The 18690-nt window shown below is 35.5% G+C and overlaps 2 protein-coding genes across 2 annotated transcripts in view; one reads left to right on the top strand and one right to left on the bottom strand.

Annotated features, from left to right (window-relative positions):
- The window catches only part of LOC128167508 (uncharacterized), an 86351-nt gene that overhangs the window by 4397 nt on the left and 63264 nt on the right, over window positions 1–18690 (top strand). The gene's annotated exons all lie outside the window — the stretch shown is intronic.
- Window positions 904–17201, bottom strand: LOC128167503 (uncharacterized). The gene is given in 9 exon segments (XM_052833257.1): window positions 904–3477; window positions 3861–4890; window positions 4892–6388; window positions 6580–7301; window positions 7630–7737; window positions 8201–8410; window positions 9372–9602; window positions 16980–17025; window positions 17108–17201. Coding segments are annotated over 9 exon segments (4926 nt in total). The 5' UTR covers window positions 17168–17201; the 3' UTR covers window positions 904–2455.

The raw sequence follows: 18690 nt of genomic DNA, 5'->3' as shown, positions 1-18690 counted from the left end.
ACAACGACAACGACGACAACGACAGACAACGGACAAATTGTGATCAGAAAAGCTCACTTGAGCCTTTGGCTCAGGTGAGGTTAAAAATGCTATTTTGAGACATCTTATATATTTAAGGGACCATTATAAAAATGATCAGTGATACTTGCAGACTTATGCATTATACTTGGTTTGTTAATTCATTTTCAAATGCAAATATTTTTTGCAAACCATCTTTAGATTATTTTTTGTCAAATATTCATTTGGTCAAAGATAAGTACAAAACATTACTGCAGAGATGTACATACATGTAAGAAGACCAGACAGTTTAAGACTTGGCTAAGACTGCCTGTCCAATTGAAAGTAACACATACCGTACATAAGCTTGAATACTGTGATTTCATCAAAATTCGTTGAATACCAATATTCATGGATTTCATTGTTGAGTGATCCATGAAAATAAATGCTCAATCATTTGCAACATATAATTATAATTGATATTGTACTGATACAATCATTGACCACAAATTTACGTATCCTTGAAAGTGCCATTTGAAGTAAACCAACAAAATTTGATACCCACAAATAATAATCAAACCACAATTGTGCTCTTAGTATAAATTAACATTGATAATATCAAGTACAAAAGTATCCTAATTAAGGAAAAAATATACAGAAATACAGCAAATTTGTTCTAATTGTTTTTTTTAATACGAGAAACTTTCATATGGGAAAAATTGTAAACATGTGTATCTGATATATGTTCACTTTTAGGTGTATGTGTCAGCAAGGCCCTTGGTCGAAATTCAAAATTTACAAGAGATCTTTGCTTCCACACACTTACTTACTGCAGAAATTGTAACCCATGCACCTATCTGGCGGGGGAGGGGGGGGGGGGGTCCAGGTTCTCTACCCTTCCCCCCCCCCCCCCCCCCCCCCCCCCCGGAAAAATTAAAAACTATATTTCATCAGGCAGTTTCACATACAAAAAAAAATGAATATGACAAAGCTGAATCAATTACACTTGGCAAATGAGTTGGCAATTCATAACTTTAAACATCAAAACTTTAAAGACACACAAACATTAAATTTTGGCCAGGCTAAAAATGAAAATAAAAATAAACACAATCATTATTATGGAAGACAACCTCACAATTTGGACAAGAAAAGCCATGCAATAATTTGCATGCTTACAAAATACTGACCCTGTGTTCGGCATAAAATGTTTCAAAAATATATACTTCAAAAACGTTTCCCATCTAAACATGGTGCCATGATTTCAAGGTACACTGTACATGTACATAATAACAAACCTTATACAAAGAACATGCCACAAATGAAAAGGAATTCCATAAAATTCTTTGAATTTGCATAAACTGGCTTGGGATTTTGATTCACTTAAAATAGTTTTTTTTTTGCTTCAAGTATAGCTGAAAAGTTCCACATTTGACTACACAAGAAATATATTAAATTGACTTCTAAACTCTACAACGCAACAATGATTAATATTGGTGACATGTACAATACAAGTTATATGAAATACTTCCCTGCAAAAAAGGGGGGAGAGGTATGCAAATGAATAATGAACCAAGATGAAATAAATAGCACCTCATGGGGAAAAGACCCCACATGAAATAATTCATTATGCCACTATAACGACAACCATTAAATCCTACTCTACAGATGTATATGGTCCACAACAAATATTACGGTATGATGAACAGCAATCATACACACACAAACACACACACACACATAGTAAACATAAGCACAAATTTTGGCAGTTTCTTTTTCATAAACTAATAAAAAAAAAAGGGTAAACAAACAGGTTTTTGGCAACATACTTCAAAAATATAAATATGGATGTCAAAAAGAATAACAAATACCATTTCTAAAGTTCCCTTCATTTGACCAAAGTAAAAATGTGACATCTTTTCACCATAACTGGGAGATAAAGCACTATCAAGCTTGTTATCAGACCTAATTTGAATGCATAGCAAGGTATAGGAGATGACAATCTATGCTCTAAAGCTCTAAGAAAAAGCATGCTATTTTGTATTGCTCAGTCATTTGATAAAATAAATAATTCTCTGTAAAGCCTAGCTACTTTACAGATAACAATTGCTTTCAAACAAAATTATAAAAAGACAAACTTGAATGTATGAAAAAAAAAAAATTAACAAAAATGTAAAAAAAAAACCCAACAACTTCATTTTCAATTTATGATTTTGAAATACATTATAAGCTGCAACATAAATGGTTTTAATTCTAAACCATTCATAGTGGAAATATTACAACATCACATAAAGCAAATAAATATTTTTCAGATGTAAAATCAATTTCAAAAAATTTTGAATTGTTTGACAATAGCATTGGTCTTGATTACAGATATGACAACTCTGTTACAGAAATACTTTGGCACTGCCTATTGGTAAACCTACTGGTAAATAATTTAAACATAAAACGATACAATCTTCTACTCAATGATAATGACTTCACTATCGGAGGAATCAGTATTTCCCTCATCTTCGCTCTCACTGCTGGATGTGTCCTGGTTTTCTCTAATTGGCAAGAGGATCTTCTCTGGAAGATCGGTGACTTCTTTTTCCTCCTTCTTCGCCTCTTCTTCCTTTGGTGGGGGAACGTTGACATACTTGTGGGTGGTCAGAAAAGAACCGTATGTGCTTCCCTCCTGTGAGGTCACCTCGTCTTTGGTGCTGGTGGGTGATGGTTCTGGGACATCCTCAGAGTCCGTCCCATGCTCTGGGATGGACAGGGACAATTTTTGGTCCGATCGCTTTAAACTGTCGACGCGGAACATCTTGTGTTCCTGTCCTGCTCTCTGAATGGCAATGGTGGCCTCCATGTCAATCATTGCATACTCGATGGATGTTGATTTCTGCATTTTTAGGGACTTTTGAGAAGCTTTACGACTCTTACGAATTGGTTTCTCGCGGAGATCAATCTCGGCATAATTCAACTGACGCTCCGGTTGTTCTCCCGTAAGTGACATTGACTGTGAAAATGGCGGAGATGAGGGTGGACTTGTTTCAAAGTTCATGTATGATATTTTGTTAGAAAAGGTTCTCTCGGAAAACTTTGAGTACAAACTTTCTGAACGAGAGAATTTCGGCAGGTTTGGAGAATCTCGGTCTTTGCTGAAAGCGCTAAACTGGGACACTTGATCAAACGTAAATACACTGGAATTCATGGAGGGGGAGCGAGGGGTTTGGGAGGGACTGGAGCTGAGACTCTCGTTCAATGGCCGCTTCCTCTCCAGTACAATGTAGCAGTTTCCAGCCCTGGGCCTCATGACGGTGTAAGCTGGGCTGTTCCTCAGGGCGTTCTCACTACAGATACTGTCGGTGTAAGAAGACAGGGAAATTTCATCATCAGACGAGTGGTCCTGGTCCAACTCCACCACCACAGCCGTGGACCGGGAATCCTGATCATCCACTGTACTGCTCACAGATGCTGGGGATCCTTCTTTTACAGCTGCTGCAAATATTTAAAATAACATAATTTTAAAATTTTCCAAGAAGTCACAAGTATTTACTTATACACATTTACATTTTTTTTGAGCCAAACATGTTGATATCGGTTGTAATATTGCTGCAAGAACTTTATATAATTAAGGGGACTAATTGGTCAACAAATTAATCATCAGATATACCTTAAAATCATAAATATGATATTTTAAATCATAAACTATCATTTAGCAGAGTCAAAATCTTAATATTTCAGCTCTTTTTAAAAATTAGTTCCCTATATGTATCTTTAAACAGAGCTCTTTGTTTCCAGGAGATTAATTAAGTTTAAATAAGGCCATGGCCATGGAACAATGTTAAGCATAAAAATTTAAGCTTCATTCAAACTTTTACCTTGTCTGGGTACCCATATTGATTCCTCTGGCTCGTCTGCAACTTTCAAAGTTTTAGACATCGAATCATCTGTATCTGTTGGTCCTATCAGAGCATAACTGTGCTCTGATCTGAATGACGAGATGCTTTTATTATCCAGTGTGTTATTATCTTTCCACAGTTCCTCTTTTCCATTGGAGGGAGCATTCTCCAAAACAGGGGACAAAGCACTACTTTGGTAGTTCTTCTGCTTTGGGGGTACAAATGGAGCCAAAGAAGCTACATATTTAGCAATAGCTGCAGCTTCTTCATAAGGTGAAAATGCTTTCTTAGGGCACATGTTCAGCTTGAAATCATCAGATTTCAATGAGTTTGTTTTCTCAGAATCTGTATCACCGTAATAGTCCTTTACTTTAGAATATTTCATCAGATCAATCAGCTTTTCATCATCAGTTTTGCTCGAGGTCTGGCACAGTGGCATTTTGTATGACGGTTCATCCACTCTCAAAACAGTAAATATTCCCATTTCCTGGGTCTTCCGAAACTTCTGGAAGGATTTGGGCGACATGCATTTTCCCTCTGCATTACTTTTGGATGCTGAATCTTCCGAATCTGTTTGTCCATCACAAGGTCCTGTGTAGCCAGTCCTGCTTGTAGAATTGGATTCAGTACTTCCCGTGTCATTGGACTGTGTCATTTGGTCTGGTCCTATCAAATGCCTGTGGTCATCAGTGGTCCCATTGGAGCAAAATGAATCTTGAGAAGTTTGATGAAAATTGTCTTTGGGAGCAGCGGCAGCAGCTGTAGAATTCATCTCCAGAAAGCTACTTCTGTTTGGAAAGCTAGAGGATCTTCTTCTTTCCACAACTTCAGACTGGTTCTGTTCAATATTGCTGTTGGCAGCAGACGACACACTTGATGTTGAGAGATCCTTGACACTTGCATTTTCCTTACACACATGAATGTTTGATAAGGTTTTTTCTAAACAACTCTCACTAGAACTAGAGTTAAGAAGATTTTCTTGACTCTGAGACATGCTTTTCCTGTTACCCCGAATTCCTTCGGATCAGTCTGGTAAGAAATCCTGGACTTTTTCCAGGGTTTTCTGTACTTTTGTCATTTGGTGCAGATTGCACTGAGGTTGTACTGGCACTTTTATGAACTTCCTGAGAAGAATCTTTGAGAATATTATGTTTCTGGAAATTGATCAAGTTTGGGAAAGGCAAAGAGGATTTTCCTTTTAACACCTCTTTGGCTTTTTCTGGTGACATGTTTTTGTTTGAGGAATTGTCTTCAGAGTTACGTCTTTCAATCTTTGGCGAGGCTGCTCCATTATCATCTCCGACAATTACAGAGTCTCTCACTGTTTGAGCGTTATGAACATAACTTTTTAGGGACTTTATATTTTCAAGGACTGATTTCTTCTGACTAGTTAAATGATGCATGAGCAGATAGTTTTCTTCCCTTACAGGGGTACCAGCAGCACTGCTGGGAGTCTCACTTAAACTGAGAGAATGATGAAACACCGGGCGAGAGAAACGACTCTCTGCAACTGAGGAAGCACTGCTTGATCGGGTGTACATCTTCTGAGGAGAATCTGAAGATTCCACTTCATCCCTGGATTTCAGTGTTACCCGTTCATCTTCAAACATCCCACTCATATCCATGTAACCGCACACATCATCGGGATTCAAATTTTCCTTTCCTGCAGAAGAAGAGGATCTCTTTGGAAGCCTCACTTTCAGTGGACCTTCCTTATAATTGGACAGCTCAGAGGAACTTCCATGGGGATCACGTAGAGCCAATTCAGACCTTCTTCTGCTTCTTGGTGAGGCATCCACTCCTGCCATAAGAAGATAATTTGGCTCCCGAATTGGACTCATCACTGGATTTACACCTTGCCTAGGACTTGAATATTGAGAGGAATACTTATTTCTTTTAGACAGATGGGCTCTGTGCTTTCCGGGAGGGATGGGAGGGGGACAGAACGGTCTACTCTTCCTCAGGAGTGCTGGTCCCTTTGGAGGTAAAGCAGGTGGTTGGGCGGCAGCTTCTTTGGCGGCAAAATCATTTGCGTATATACATTCAGTGTTTGCATAGTTTGACTCAGGGAGATCAATCGGAATTTTGTGAGATTCACCATCTACCCCTCTGACACAGCGATCTCTTAGAGATTTGGATTCCCTGTCATAACTCTCGCTTCTGTGAGACAGGATGCTACAGGTATCGTCGTCCGACTGGTTCCGTACGTACACATGACATTTATCCACATCTCTCCCTCCATCGTATTTCTCTAAATTGACATACGGCAATGGAGCAGACATTTTGGAAAAAGACGGAATTTTGCGTAGCCGCGACACCAAGTTGGGACTCAGAAGGACACTGTCGGAAAAGCCCGAAATACTACTCTGTGAACTAATGGTGGAATATCGGTCGAGTCTGGGACTTAATGTGGCACGACGATGGTTCTTTGATTTTTTCCTTGGTAATGGTGGTGGTTTTTCTGCAAGATGGTCAGTTGTTTTCACTTTAGGTTTCTCCTTCACACCCTAAAAAAGTATCATATTTTATTACATTCAGTTTTGAATATTCATGTTCAATACCAAATATGGTATATTTGAATTTATAATAAAACATACCTCATTGTAATTTTACTAAATTCAAATTTTTTTGGAAAAGTTTTTCTACTTTATAAATACTTGTACCAGTATGTTTAATCGCATACACATATATATATTACCATCATGATTTCTTCCAAAAGAGTGATTTCCCTTTGCAGTACTTCTTCTGATTTTTGAAGATTTTCCAGCTCGAGTCTCCGGCATTGTTCAGTCTCCTCTTCAATTCTGGAGGGTACTGAGGCCACAGAAATAGATTTGCTGCCCTCCGATTGATTGCCATAGAACCCGTAGCCACATAGAGAGGGAGCACTGGCCGACACCTTCACCATCTGCCCTAGGGCAGATACAGAGTTCTCTCCTGATGAAATACTCATCTGAGAGTCGGAACTCGGTCCACTGGCAGAGCTCAGGCAGGCTTCAGACTCGATCCACTGCTCGATTCTGTTGTCTACACATTCTTTGCTGAGTTTATGAGACAAAATATCCGAGACATTTTTGAGTTCCTGAGAATTTTGAGATACACAATGGGTTGGTTGTTGAAATTGTTTAGTATTCAGATATAAATTAGAATTATCCACTTTCCTTATTCGACTAGGGGGAACGTCGTATAACAAGTATTTTCTTCTCCCAGTCTCAAATTCATTTTTGTTTCGCAAATGTTTTTCGTTGTAAGCAGATGCATGGGAAAAGTCAGTGAAACTCAACGAGTGCCGTTTTGAACGCTTGTCGTCAAAGAAGTTTTGGTCTGTGCAATTTGACCAGTTCGGGAAATCTCTATACTGACTGTTATCGTTGAAGGAACTGTTGAGTGGCTCCAAATGGTAGTCAAATAGCTGTGATCCTGTAACACATTTAAATCAGACTCATGAGGGGCTCTCTCAATATATCAGTTAGTTTAAAATGATGAAAGATGATCAATTTAATTTAAAATCATACTCCACTTGAAAAAAAAAAAAAAAAATTCATTGTCTATAAAATTAAGCATATATTTGAAATTTTTTTCAAATTAACATGCTTAATTTAAAAATTTCCTCCAAAGTGGAAAGGCTACACTTTTACTGTCTAAAGCATATCATTTAACAAATGCATAGATAAAACTAATTCTTTACTTTAAAAGCTGATAAAAAAAAATGAATTGATCAATAGCAAAGTTAGATTAATTGACTTACTTCGTTTGATAGACTTTCTACAGCTGGCTGTTTTCCCTTGACTGGCTAAGCTAATGATTTCATTGATCAACTCTGCTTGTTCCGACGTAAAAGCATGGACTCCAGCACCTACAAAAACACAACACTGGCCATGTTACTGTTATCAATTATGCATGTTTATTCATGGTTTTTTTTTTATGAAATAAAAAATAAGTTATTTTTTTTAGTGTAATGCAATGCAAGATGCATGTGTATCTCCTTGCAAATATATGTTAACATGCTGCCTGCAAATGCATGACTTAGAATTAAAATTCAACTATCAATTGAGTATGTATTAAAGGATGATAATTAATTTTTATTTTTGGAAATTTTAAAATTGACATCCCTCCTAAAAAAAGGAGAATATGAAATTAAATAATTTACAATTTATTCAAAGCATATTTAGAGAGAGAGAAAAAAATATGAGAGAGAGAGAGAGAGAGAGAGAGAGAGAGAGAGAGAGAGAGAGAGAGAGAGCCTGTTTTAGGTACAGTAGAGAACACATCTGAGGAGAGATTGGTAAAAAAAAAAAAAGATTTTGCACTTGACTTACCTTTCCCACAATTTGATCCACCTTCGAATATGAATTTTTTGTCAACCACACCAAATTTCCGCAAGTCTGAAATCTGCCAGATGGCCAAGACTTTGGGAGGAGCACCGTTAGTCAAGCAGAACTTCTGCCGGTGGATGTGCATTCGCAGAACGTCCAAGGGCAGCTTACTGTTGTTAGGAACATTGGTCACTTGCACTTTAAACTGGTCCTCTGCAACAAATGAAAACGAAATATATGTACTGTGCATGAAAAATTTTCTTTCTAAAATTAACACTGCATATCCACTGTATAGACTGTAAGGCTCTATCAAATACTCACATAGATCTAGAATCTGAGAGAAAAAGAGATTTCGGTGCTGATGAATGAACATGTTCATCACAGAAACTCCGAAAACATTTCTCTCTTATAATAGGATCTTTGTAGAATTTATAGAATTAATGAAGACAGCTGCTTCTTTTTACACACAGCGGACTTTATGTGCAAACATGATGCACTGGATAGTATACAGAAGTTGACGGCCGATAAAAACTATCTGAACCTTTTTATATCAAAGTAACGAAGGATGTTTCCAATTCATGAAATCAAATTTAGCCGTGTACTTTTTGAAGTAACAAAATGTCATACTTTCTTCAAGAAGGAAATGCACTTAATTCTATTGCTAAATATCAGTCCTCGTATGTTATTTCTAATCTTTCACACGCATGAAACATCCTGTTTTTTTTTTTCATTATTATGAATGAATCCTAAGGTCTGCTTGCTTTTAAGATATTTTTCTTCCCAGAGTCAATTTGCCCCTATTGAAGAAAAGTACACAAAGCAATCAGCAGAATTAAGGCCATCTTGTATTGTGTTAACTGTCACTTCCTGACTAGAACTTCCTGTCTCAGTGATGACATTCCTGTAAATCTCTCAACAATTATCTATCTATACAGCTTATCAATTGACATCTTGATTTTATTTTTCTTTGTCACATTATCACTTGATGTCACAAACAAACATTTACAAAATTTCTAATTGCCTAACTTTTATATATATCTTTTATCCAATTCGTTCACATCCTTTTAAATATTTTTAACATAATACGCACATTTGGAGAAAAAAAATATTATTACCAAATAGGGTAATTTAAATACTTCTTTAACAGAAAGAGTTTTTTTTCAACTTTTGGTACCTTCCCCAAGGCTTCTTCTGATTTTGATCTCAAACTGTATAAGGTTGTCCCTGTTTTCAAAGGAAAAGAGCGTGACTTGTTTCTGGCAGACAATGGCTAAGACATTGGTCTCCTTGTCATAGCTGAAGCCTGTCTCCAGACCGAAGAATCCCTCAATATTAAAGTTTGCCTTTGGTTGCCGTTTGTGAACATCTTTAACGTCCACCTTATATAGTTGTACATTGAGTTGATCTGGAAAAAAAAAACATTAAAAAATAAAATTCGGATCACCAAAACAGGTTAATTACTTTTTGTGTGTGTGTGTGTGTTAAGTCACGTCTTTTAAGTTGTAAAAACATTGTTTCTTTTGTGTTTAGGTGTCTATAAAATCTATTTATGTTGTGTTTAGAGCAAAACATTTTAAATGTTTTTACACAGAAAACCAAACTGATGGTGTTAATGTGGGAGAGACAAACATATAATCATGAATCAATTAATGTCACACCGAGCCATTTTGGTTTCTTTGTTCATGACTCAAGTCACAATGATGCAATATCTTTCATGCAATCAATACCGTAACACATTTTTTTTTAATATTTCGATAATTCATAAATGCAGTGTTGAAATCCCAGCCCTTCCCAATACACTCATAACGGAGTAAACTCAACTGTAGCGAACACGAATCTAAGATAAATGAATCAGCAATATACTCTCAAACTGATCAAATAACTAATGTACATTACTTACCGGTAGATTAATACTTGTCATCGTGTTTACATATTTGATAAAATTTTGTCAGAAAATAGAAAACCTAATATTTAAAGAGAAAGAAATTCTTATTTAATAAATAATTCATTTGGGACATTGATGTACTTTAAGATACTGGTTTACAAGTAAGCTAGCTGCTTCAGCAAAATTAACAACTGGGATGCCTAGTACAGTCTCTTGCAAAAACAATTAGATAATTGGTGTTTTCCCATAATCATTTAGCAAAAGATAAACCTTCTCAACATAGGCTATTAGCATGCTTGACCTCCTGTATGTTCTGTTAGGCATTGGACATCAAAAGCAGATGTCTTGAAAAGACGTCTGAAAATCTAACTACTGGCATATCAATTAGCTGGGGCTAAAAAGGCTCGGATTATCTTCATTTTGTACCAAAGTAAATACTGTTTAATGTGACTCATAAGCTTTTTTAAATGAAGATAGATAAAAAATAAATCAAGAAAACGCTAATCTGATTCCGAAAAATCATGACCCACTTAAACCAACTGGGTTAGAAAATCTGCCTTCAAACGAAAGAAGATGCTCTCTAAAATATTACAGATCAGGGAACATCTGGAGAAGTGCAAAAAGTATCCCATAACTCTTCTGTGTGGTTTAATTGGCCTAAAACTCGGCAGACTGGAGTATCCAGGCTGATGGTTTAGAAACAGTTGTCTTGCACAGCAAGCCATCCTTGTGTGAATATTCTCTCTGGTTTTTAAGTCTCTCTCTCAACACACCGATACTGTACCAGCTCCTGTCTTTGTTGTTAGCGTAAACATCTCCAATGAAGAAGTTTTTAAGGGTTTAACAGTTCAGTCTAGCTGCTCGGATTCTTTTGAAGGGCTTTGTGATAAATCACTAACTTTATTGTCAAGATTTCATTGTATACAAACATGGGTACAGTCTTGAAACTCCACCTCAAATGATGACATCATGTTAACGCATTTACTTAAACAGCAATAAAATGTTGTTTTATAACTAACTTTGCAATATGACCAGTTGAGATGCAAAAAGCAAAAAGAACAATTTATTTAGATTTCCACCTCAATAGCATTCACACAGACTAAACGCTTACATCTCATTCCCAAGGTGTAAAATTTCAATGGGCTATATAGATTTTAATCATTTATTCTTTCTTTCTTTCTTTAAATTCCTCAGCGTTTTCACTTAAAACGAGCCACAGCTTATATGGCGCAGTGCCAACAAAATGCATGTTTATGGATTTTAATATGTGCGATGTATTGTTCAATAACATATTAATTTGAAGCGAGCAAGTACAAAACGAGGGAGTTACGTGGCATTTAAAAAACACAACTCGAGCAAGCACAGCTAATATCAAGGTCGTGTAACCTAGTTATACATATACTTGTCATCAATGTTTATATCAAAAACTAAAACATAATGCAAATATATAGCTGCATGTATTTATATGCATTAGGACATGCACTTATCAAACAAACAATTTACACAAATATATAGATTTCATCTTCTGTTTCAATTTATTTTCTTCCCCCCCCCCCCCCCAAAAAAAAAAAAATTTAAAGAGGGGTACAAAACAAAACTGGCACTCTTCAGTTCACCCATAAATACCCCCAGAAGTACAAAATGCGTTGAAGGAGATGTTGACACGATTGTGTGCTTTTCGGAAAACAGACACGATCGGGTGTGAGGTCTCCGATCTTCCACCAGACAAAAACATTGTCAATAATAGTCTTCCTCTCCTTATCAACAGACATCTTAACTAGCTATTCTCCATATGCACAGACAGCCATGCATGTTCTTGAAGGCGCAAACAGAGAAAACCCTGGCCCAATAACAATTGCTAAATTATTATCACTGCCGCAGAGCTCATTTTAATATTACGGTAATAATGTATTATGAAAGACGCATAGAGAAAAAATCTGAATGTCCTGAAAAATTGAGAGCCTTTTTGTTATGTACATCTGAATAAAACTTTTTCAAATAACTTTTCAATTACCATTAAAATGAAAAATCAGAAAAATGAACACATATACCATCTTTGAAACAATATCTTTTAGATTGGGAATTTTGCTCTTGTTGGAAAAAATTTTACGTTCCATATTTCGAATATTTTGAATTACCGAAGCAAACTGAGGTGTCTGATTAATTGTAACATGTCAAAATAATTAAATCTCAATTAATGGCAGGGAAGGTTAAATATGAAATAAATGATCTAACATGACATAAATTGAGAGTGTATAAAAGCTGATAAACGCAGTTTAACAGAACTGCCATTGTCTTGCCAAGATCAACACTCCCCTAAATTATGTATGTTTCTCTGAACTCTAATCCATCATTTGATGCATTACATATGTGGAAAAAAAATTACATTCCAATACGTTTTAATGCAATTTTATGGAGAAAAAAAGGGCAAATATTGTATTTCACCAATAAGACCAAGAGATAAATCAAGAATTTGTAATCTGGGGCAGGAGCTTTGCTGTCAAGTATAAAAGTAATTTTTGACAAGATTATTGCTTTCTGCAATATAAAGAAATAATTGCATACTTGAGGCATGATATCATCGAATACAAAGCAAGATGTGGGGCGAGTATAAGCATCCATTTAGCATGACAAGCATTCCAAAATCTTCACAATTTATAACAAAACCTTGCTCATCTGCTCCTGCTAATACAAAACAAACGATTTCCGAGACAGGAAATGCCTTATACAAATTACATGGTTCTTTCATTTCCGCATCACTCACTTTACAGACTACGAACATAAGAAACAAGACTTTCGCTGCATTAACACTGAAAAAGAAAGATGGTGCAAAAATAATACGGGAGCAGATTTATCAAACGTTTTTAAAAATAAATCTCTAAAAGCCTTTTTTAATTCTTCTGCAAGTGTCTGCAGATGCCCCATTATGTAGAAATTGAAAGGCAAAGCTGGCCCAACTCAAATCTAGCAGGCAAACGAAGTATTTCATTTTCTATATAAAAGTTAAAAATACATGCAGCCATTTTATGCTTTATTAAGTGTGATTATCAAAATCATAGTACATTAACTTAATTACAATATATTGTATATTTTTATACATGTACTGGTTCCTTCACTGTAAAAAGTAGATGTCATTAATAAAACTGTCATGCTAAAGACACTTTTCTATCATTTATAGGATATGAGACTTCAAATTTCAATATTATTCAGTATCAGATTTAAATTTCAGCAAATCTTTAATGGTGGATGTACAATTGTATTTTAACACAGCTACTGATATGTTCCCTGAGAAAGAGGGGGTGGGGTTATTTTGAGAGAGAGAGAGAGAGAGAGAGAGAGAGAGAGAGAGAGAGAGAGAGCATACCAGCAGTTAATAAATAATAAGAAAATCTTGAAGTCCATATCTCTCTTAATTTGCTTGCACATCTTGCTTCACTAAAATCAAATAAACTCCGACTGCAATAATAAACCTATATCGTACACACCCTTTTCTCTCAGATGAATCTTAACAATTACTAGGTAGCAGCTCCCACACTTCATAAAAACAATAATAGATAAATGGTTTCCATAACAAAGAAAAAGATTCTTAACATATAACATTTTTTTTTTACTTTTCCTCTCTCTGGTTTGAATTAATGAATAGTTACATTTAGCTAGAGTAGGGGGAAAACAAGGAGTATATCAACTGCAGTATTGATAAAAATAGCTACAATTATTATAATATTATCAGTTTTAAAATAAATCTTGGAACATAAACTTTTTAACAAATATTATATATTAATTAATTTTATAGCTTTAATTAAGTAAGCCTTTGTTTTTGCATTAAACTCGGACATCACATCACCCACTCTTGTGTACAAGTATCTGCTATCAACAATACTGCATTTGCTAATTGGGACATCTTAAAAGTTACATTCACTGGGTCAATTCAAGCTAATAATCTTCAAAAATTATCTGCTAGAAGTGTATTTGATATGGGATTCAATGCTTTCATACTCCCTCTTTGACATTTGATTCAATGCTTTCATACTCTATCTTTGACATGGGATTTAATGCTTTCATACTCCATCTTTGACATGCCATTCAATGCTTTCATACTCTCTCTTCTTGATCATGCTGAATATTAGTGCAAAAAGATCACGCTAGGAACTCTTTCTACCTGAATCTCAGAAACATTTGTACGGCTCTGCAATCAGCGGGAACTTCTAGATAATCAGTGTGTGAATATTACTGGGTGAAAAAAAAATCTGACATTTCATTCATGTACAAAAATATGAGAACTCCAGGAGGGAAATGTACTACGGTATCAGAAAAGAGTTTTCGGATCGATGTTGGCATCTTGTTTTCTCTGTATATCTATGCATACACACCCAAAGTGCACCATGGATTTTTCGGTGTCCTCGCACTAGACAGCATGACCTAAACATTTGATTTATTTTGTCTATGAACCTATTGTGATACCTAATGATTGATCACACTATGAACACAAGTCTTACTATAGCAGTATAAAACGGTTACAAGCATTTACATATATACAAAAATACAAATTATTTTTGCATGCTTTATGTACATGTATATGGCCGGTAGATTGAATATGGAATATAAAAAATGCTTGTCCTGCATTGATGTGTCAGAACTAGAGTTGCGAATATAAAAAGAAATCATGTTACTCTCTCTCTCTCTCTCTCTCTCTCTCTCTCTCTCTCTCTCTCTCTCTCTCTCTCTCTCTCTCTCTCTCTCTCACATAGACACCCAAACATTTTAATGTAAATGTACTTTAGACATGAATGCATTTATTTAAATTGATCAAACCCTTGCCCTCCATGCAGTCAAAAAGTGCAACACTTATCACAAAATCAGAAAAATCGCAATCTGTGACCAATTACTTGAACTTGTTTGGTTTTAGTCTACCTCACATTTATGAATTAATAACCCCCCCCCCCCTCCACCCAAAAGTTAATACATGTATTTCATATATCCAAGTCTGTGGTTTCATCGATATGAATAAATTCAAAGACTTGCAATTGTTATTTTGGAATTCATTGTTGAGTTGATCTTGTTTGGTTTTAGTCTACCTCACATTTATGAATTAATAGCAACCCCCCTCCCTCCACCCCAAAATTAACATTTCATATTTCCAGGAACTGTGGTTTCACCCATATGAATAAATTCATTTAATTGCACCTTTTTTTTTAAGAATTCACAGTTGAGTTGATCTGCCAAATTACATGTTTATTGAACTGCAATATCTGCATAATAACATATCTAGATGAAATTAAGTAGTCTTTGAATTGTAGTTTTCACTAAATCCAAGAAAACTGTTGCCCAAAAATAGTGATGAATCCACAGTGCTGAGAGGATGAATGTAAACATTTAGTGTGTGTGAATGAAAAATATCATCTTTGACTTTCAAAATTTTTAAAATTTAGGAACTTCCTGTTTATAACCATGAGTGATAAATTTTTAATTCAATCAAAATGAGGAGTTTTTGAACATGGAAATTTAACTAATTACTACAACAAAGAGAAAAGCCATTCTATTTACAAAGAATGTAATGAATAGCTATGTTAGAGATAATCCTTTTCCTTGTTCAAAATAAAACTTAAAAATCTAACCCTTGGAATTATTTGAAAGCATTCTCTAGTGAAAAACATCTTGCAATCCAAAAATGTTCTCTTGTATACATCAAAAAAATGGAAAATGGGAATCATTTCAAACTAGTTAATAGAGCAGCTGTCTTGCTTGTTTGTGGCACAGTTAGATTAGAGGAACTTCGTAGGCCAAATAGATCCGAAGTTTAAGACTTGTGTCAAGTTTTGAAGATTTCCAGTTCTTGCCATTATTCAGTATGTTTGCAAACAAATGCGCAACTAACCCAGATAACGATTGACTAGTGCTAGCTTTGGAAAGTAATTCTTGAAACTGAGATGAAGAAATTTCTTTTTTCAAAGTAACTGAAGTTTTGTTTGAACCGAAAAGAAAGAAAAGGAAGGTTAATTGTACACTCAGACTCCATTTGCATGATTAGAACTTTGTTCTTTCAAAACTAGATGATAAAAGGTTCTAAAAGCTTTACAGCCAATCTTTCAATTCTTTAAGTGGTTAAACATCTATAAGTCTGCACTAATATCCGAAATCAATTCTTCAAAAACTCTGAACATGACATTTATTTTGTAACCCTCAACCTATTATGCAGGTCTTAATTAGTTATTACTCTGTCATAGATTAACCGTAATAAGAAATAAGAAAGTTATCATTTTATTGTTGAGAAGGAATATCCTGCTCACTTGAAGCAACAGCATTAGGAGAGAGAGAGAGAGAGAGAGAGAGAGAGAGAGAGAGAGAGAGAGAGAGAGAGAGAGAGAGCAAAATAGACAAGGATAAATCCAGACAACCTCCTTTTCTATAAACGTTATTTAGCACAAGAAGCATATAATATATATCTGCTGAATAAACATAATATTTATTTTTTTTTTTCAATGAGAAAGGGGGTATTAACAATAATAACTGCCACCACATGTTTTAGATTATGGTCCAAATCCGCTTTACTTTGCTATGTTGGGTTGACCCAACCCTGTTTTTTTTCCCTCATGAATCAACATAGTAAATATTATCTTTTAGTAAAGTGTGTCAAAAATCAATGTGTTTCCCTGGCATCTATAGACCCCTGCAGGGTTTCAAATCACCTGATTGTTAGGGACAAACTCAAAGGAAGTTTCATTGTTTACATTTATCATAAGTAAAAAAAATACCATTAAAAATCAATGATGTATATGTGTATTTTATGCAGAAATTAACGGAGATTTGCATTCATTTATATTCATTATGGAGTGTATATAGAAAAGATTTACACTGGAGTTGGTCTATAAAAGTTTATATAAAAAAAAGTTTACTCACCAGCGACGGGAGATGGTTTTCGTAAAACACACCAACGAGGTTTCCACTGAAATGCCCAAGAAATTCAAATTAGAATATACTTAAATCAAATATTTTTCACGCGACAAAACTTTGTCAATTATGTTTACCTTTTTTCCATCTCGATATTTTACTCTGCCCTCTGTAACAACACAACTTATATCCGACATGTTGGTCCCATACTTCTGAACCGCACTGAATGGTATGCAGTGATTTAATTGGGCACATGAAAACAGTAGCGGGGGAGGGATAGGCTCAAAACTTGTTTTTGTGCGGTTAACCAGAGATGATCTCCTATGGCAAGCGTGCAGGCGTGTGCTAAACCATCCCAAAAGTTGATCATTGATTGAAATAATCTTTTGAATGTGAAGAAGACTGTGAATCGATATTAAAGAGAGAGAGAGAGAGAGAGAGAGAGAGAGAGAGAGAGAGAGAGAGAGAGAGAGAGAGAGAACGCTTTATGTTATCCATTTAAAAAATTAGGATATCTTTATCAAAATAAAAGTGGACGATTGATTAAGTATACACCCTTCTAGTTTTTGCAATGGTGTGCAGATACATATATATATACATTTACATGTAGCTGTCAAAGTTAAACTTTTAACTATCACTGGCGGATTCAGAGGGGGCGCAGGCTGCGCGCACCCCCTCTAAAATTGTCAAATGGGATTTCTCTACATTAAACTGATTTAAACTGTGTAGTATGAAAAAAAAACACCGTGTGGAACGTATATAGAAAGCCCAATTTTAATTACGCTCTCCTTGAGTTCAACTGTGACCACGGTCAGCCATGAGCTTCTCTGGGCTTGTATAGCCTCTGCCCCCCCCCCCCCCCCCGAAAAAGGCTGCCCCTATCCCCTGTCTAAAACTGGCGCCCCCTGTAACTTCAAATCCTGGACTTGATCCGCCTCTGCTGGCGTTGTCTCGGCCAGGATACCGGCTTTTAAAACAAATGATACATGTAGTAAAAAGTATAAATTTAAATGATATCATTAATGATCGAGTTTCTCGCTAATGTTAATTTACTTTTACTTACGGCAATATTCTCAAATGGAAGGGGGGGGGGGAGGCGGAGGCACATTTAGGATCTTGAAGTGTGTGAGAAGGTCGGCGTTTAATTTAAGGCTCTTTTAATATTATCAATATATGATGAACATACCCAGTTTGTAAAACTGGGTATGTTCATAAAAAATACAATGTAGCTAGCGTTTGACACCTAAAAGCTAGACTGTACATGCGTTTGACCTGGATCATTTTAATGACTGCATCTTCGAAGATGTCTCCCCTATAGCACAGAAATACGTGTAAATGAATTAATGTTTTATTTCTCTCAAACCATATCAATGGCACATGAGCAAGACTCCCACTTTTTCACACTAATTTACGGAAAAATCTGTTTTGTCTTGAGTTTATAAATAAAAGCCTTTCTGTATTTGTGCCTCTAAATTTATATGAACATATTTCTTTGGAAATCACTAAAAATGGGAGGCAACATCAAGAAGCTATACAATTGTGCACGACTAGCTCATACATGTAATAAGTTTATGTGTTTAAAATACATGTACATCTAAAATCACATCAAATGAATAATAAATTTGTTTCTCATGCTCGATAAATATTTAAGATGTAGTAATGGTGCCCCCTTACACCCTTTCCATTCACAAATAATGTGATTTACATGCCTTTCATATTT

The sequence above is a fragment of the Crassostrea angulata genome, chromosome 10 (assembly GCF_025612915.1).
Source record: "Crassostrea angulata isolate pt1a10 chromosome 10, ASM2561291v2, whole genome shotgun sequence".
NCBI lineage: Eukaryota > Metazoa > Mollusca > Bivalvia > Ostreida > Ostreidae > Magallana > Magallana angulata.
This window is presented reverse-complemented; position numbering and strand designations above follow the sequence as displayed.